At 39.3% G+C, this 2,824-nt stretch overlaps 1 protein-coding gene across 1 annotated transcript in view; it reads left to right on the forward strand.

The window, feature by feature from the left end:
• LOC107300030 (sulfotransferase 4A1-like) overlaps positions 1 to 944 on the forward strand; it is a gene marked incomplete at both ends in the record, with an annotated part of 6,148 nt that extends 5,204 nt beyond the window's left edge. The window contains one exon of the mRNA XM_015829373.1: positions 750 to 944. Within this exon, the coding sequence (XP_015684859.1) occupies positions 750 to 944 (195 nt within the window). The remainder of the gene's footprint in view (positions 1 to 749) is intronic.
• Positions 945 to 2,824: the final 1,880 nt, after the last annotated feature.

Genomic DNA, 2,824 nt, shown 5'->3' on the forward strand with positions numbered 1-2,824 from the left:
ATATATATATATATATATATATATATATATATATATATATATATATATATATATATATATATATATATATATATATATATATATATATATTTGTTTTCTGAGGTTTTCGCGGGTGTTTGTATGTAGGTCTTTAGTTATTCGGGTTTTCTCCCACGTAGAATTAAAAGTACCTTGGCGACGTTTCGACGAAGTCACATTCATCATCTTCAGGCTGGTGTCTTCTTAGCCTCAGTCTTGCTGTTGGGAGCTTCCATTTTGAGATCACATCTGACAAAGTTGGGATGAGAACTTCCAATGCTGCAACTCCAGCAGCATAATAACCGTTTCTGAGATTAAAATAGCACAATTCATAATTAGGACATTTCAGGAAGTTTGGTACATACCTCTGTCTTCAAACGCTTGCTGCTGCCAATTATTCAGAACACCCCTTTGCATATTATTACAATATGGTGGGTTTGATCTTGATTCTGCAGTTTCTCTAATGAACTCAGAAAATGATCAAGTTATTTTAAAAGCTTGGGAACAAGTGCCATATTCGAGCCACAGTGCTCTTTGGGGAATTGAACTCGGGGTGATTCAATGGCCTATTCCATTTTTCCCTACAGTTCCACCTAAAATAAGGGATGATTTAACATATATAAGAAGCTGCTATTCCTAAGCCACTATCAACATTTTTTTGGGGGGGGGGCAATTACTGGTAACCAGAATGTATTTTCTGAACTGTCTTCTTTTTGACTCATCTTTGCTAGTCAATATCCTCTTCTTCCACAGGATCTTGCAACCCTAGTTGAACAACTAGCAAGGTTCTTGGGCATCGCCTACGACAAAGCACAGTTGGAATCAATGGTTGAACATTGTCACCAGCTCATTGATCAGTGCTGCAATGCTGATGCCCTTGCAGTGGGCAGGGGTAGGTGTGAGACACTTTGCAAGCGTTTGCACAGGTGAAATGGGTTTAATGGTAACCCACCTTTATGACCCTTCCAGAGTGGAACGTGTAGTAGCTGTCCTTTTTCAACATTAATTGGTTAGAGCATTTTGAAGACAAAGATTGGGCTATGAATCTGAACCATGGTGGTTCAATCAGTTCTGAAGCTAAAAAATAAAATAAAAAATCAGAGGGTAGATGGGGGGAAAGGTGCATTTGCTGATCGTGGAAAGCTATCATTCAGGGGGCCTCCAAATCTTGTGGGTCTTAGACTTGTTTTTGTTTAATTCTGAGGGATTTAAAACATGCAGTTGTTATCACTAGAAGAATCATAATTTAGAACCCTGAATGTATGAATTTGTTTTCTTCCCAGTTTTGGCAACTTCATGACTTCAAGTTCCAGGACTCAATAAATCTAAAAGGTTGGGAAATGCTGGCTTAGATTAAAGACATAGGGACAGGGGACCATAAGCATCTAAGCCAGGATTTCTTAATTTTGGCCACTTTAAGATGTGTGGATTGGTTAGGGAATTCTGGGAGTTGAAGTCTAAGTTGCCAAGACTTGAGAAGCAATGATTTAATTTCTTTGGCTGGAGATGACCAGCTGAACATTTTATCTGCTGTTTTGTTAGAGGATCATAGAGAACTCATGAATGTCTGGATGCTGCTTGGCAAATTTGCACTTCTCTTCTGCTTGTAAACTTTTAAACTGGTCCTTCTCTTACCATGTGATCAGAGGCAGTGGTGGGATTCAGCTGGTTTGCACCACTTCGGCAGAACCGGTAACTAATTTTTTGTTGCCCAGGCCCAGACTGGACTTCCGGAAGCGGCATCCACACAGACAACCAGTTGTTCACATATTTGAATCCCACCACTGATCAGAGGGCTTTGATGTACAGGCAGTCCTCAACTTACGACCACAATGGAGCCCAAAATTTTGGTTGTTAAGTGAGACATTTGTTAAGTGAATTTTGCCCCATTTCTTGCCACAGTTATTAAGTGAATTACTGCAGTTGATAAATTAGTAATCCAGTGGTTAAGTGAACCTGGTTTCCCCACTGACTTTGCTTGTCAGAAGATCCTAAAAGGTGATCACATGATCCCGGGACAAAGCAACGGTCCTAAATAGAAAGCAGTTGCCAAGCATCTGAACTTTGATCACGTGATCATGGGAATGTTGCAAAGGTCGTAATTGTGAAAAACGGTTCTAAGTTGCTTTTTTCCAGTACCGTTGTAACTTTGAACAGTCACTAAATGAACTGTTGTAAGTTGAGGACAACCTGTATAAAATCCACTGAAGTGCTACTGTGTCAGTGTTTGAGGTAGGCTAGATCAGGAAAAAGATGCCATAATGAAAAAGATAGTCCTCAACTTACAACCATTTGCTTAACAGCTCTTTGAAATTATGATGGTTCCTCAACGGGGTGCTTTATGATTCATAAAGCTGTTTTAGGGCTGTTTTAAAATGTGACCACGATTTTTTTTTATGTTATTTGCTTCTAGCAAAGAAAGGCCCATTTTGAAGGATGTGTTTGTATGTGTGTCTTACTGTGACTCTGGTAGTCATCAAGGAAATAGGACCACTTGCCATTGGGCCATCATCCCCTTCACTGTCACTCTCATAATGCCCTTTCCCCTTACCCAGAATTGGGAGGGGAGATAGTTTCTCGATCGGCCTCATTCATGAACCTTGAACAGGCTTTAATAAGCTACAATGAAACATTGGATAAGTCCGGTTAAAACCCCTTTGGCAATTGCAATTTGACAGTGACCGGATTGATGATTCTTATGACAGTAAAAGGACCTATAAATTTAGGACCTAGTTTTTTTTACAAGGTATTTTAAGGTTCAAGTATTTTGTGGACAAATTATACCTTGTAAAAAACTAAGTCTTAA

This window comes from Protobothrops mucrosquamatus, unplaced genomic scaffold, assembly GCF_001527695.2.
Source record: "Protobothrops mucrosquamatus isolate PMUCROS unplaced genomic scaffold, P.Mucros_1.0 scaffold5986, whole genome shotgun sequence".
NCBI lineage: Eukaryota > Metazoa > Chordata > Lepidosauria > Squamata > Viperidae > Protobothrops > Protobothrops mucrosquamatus.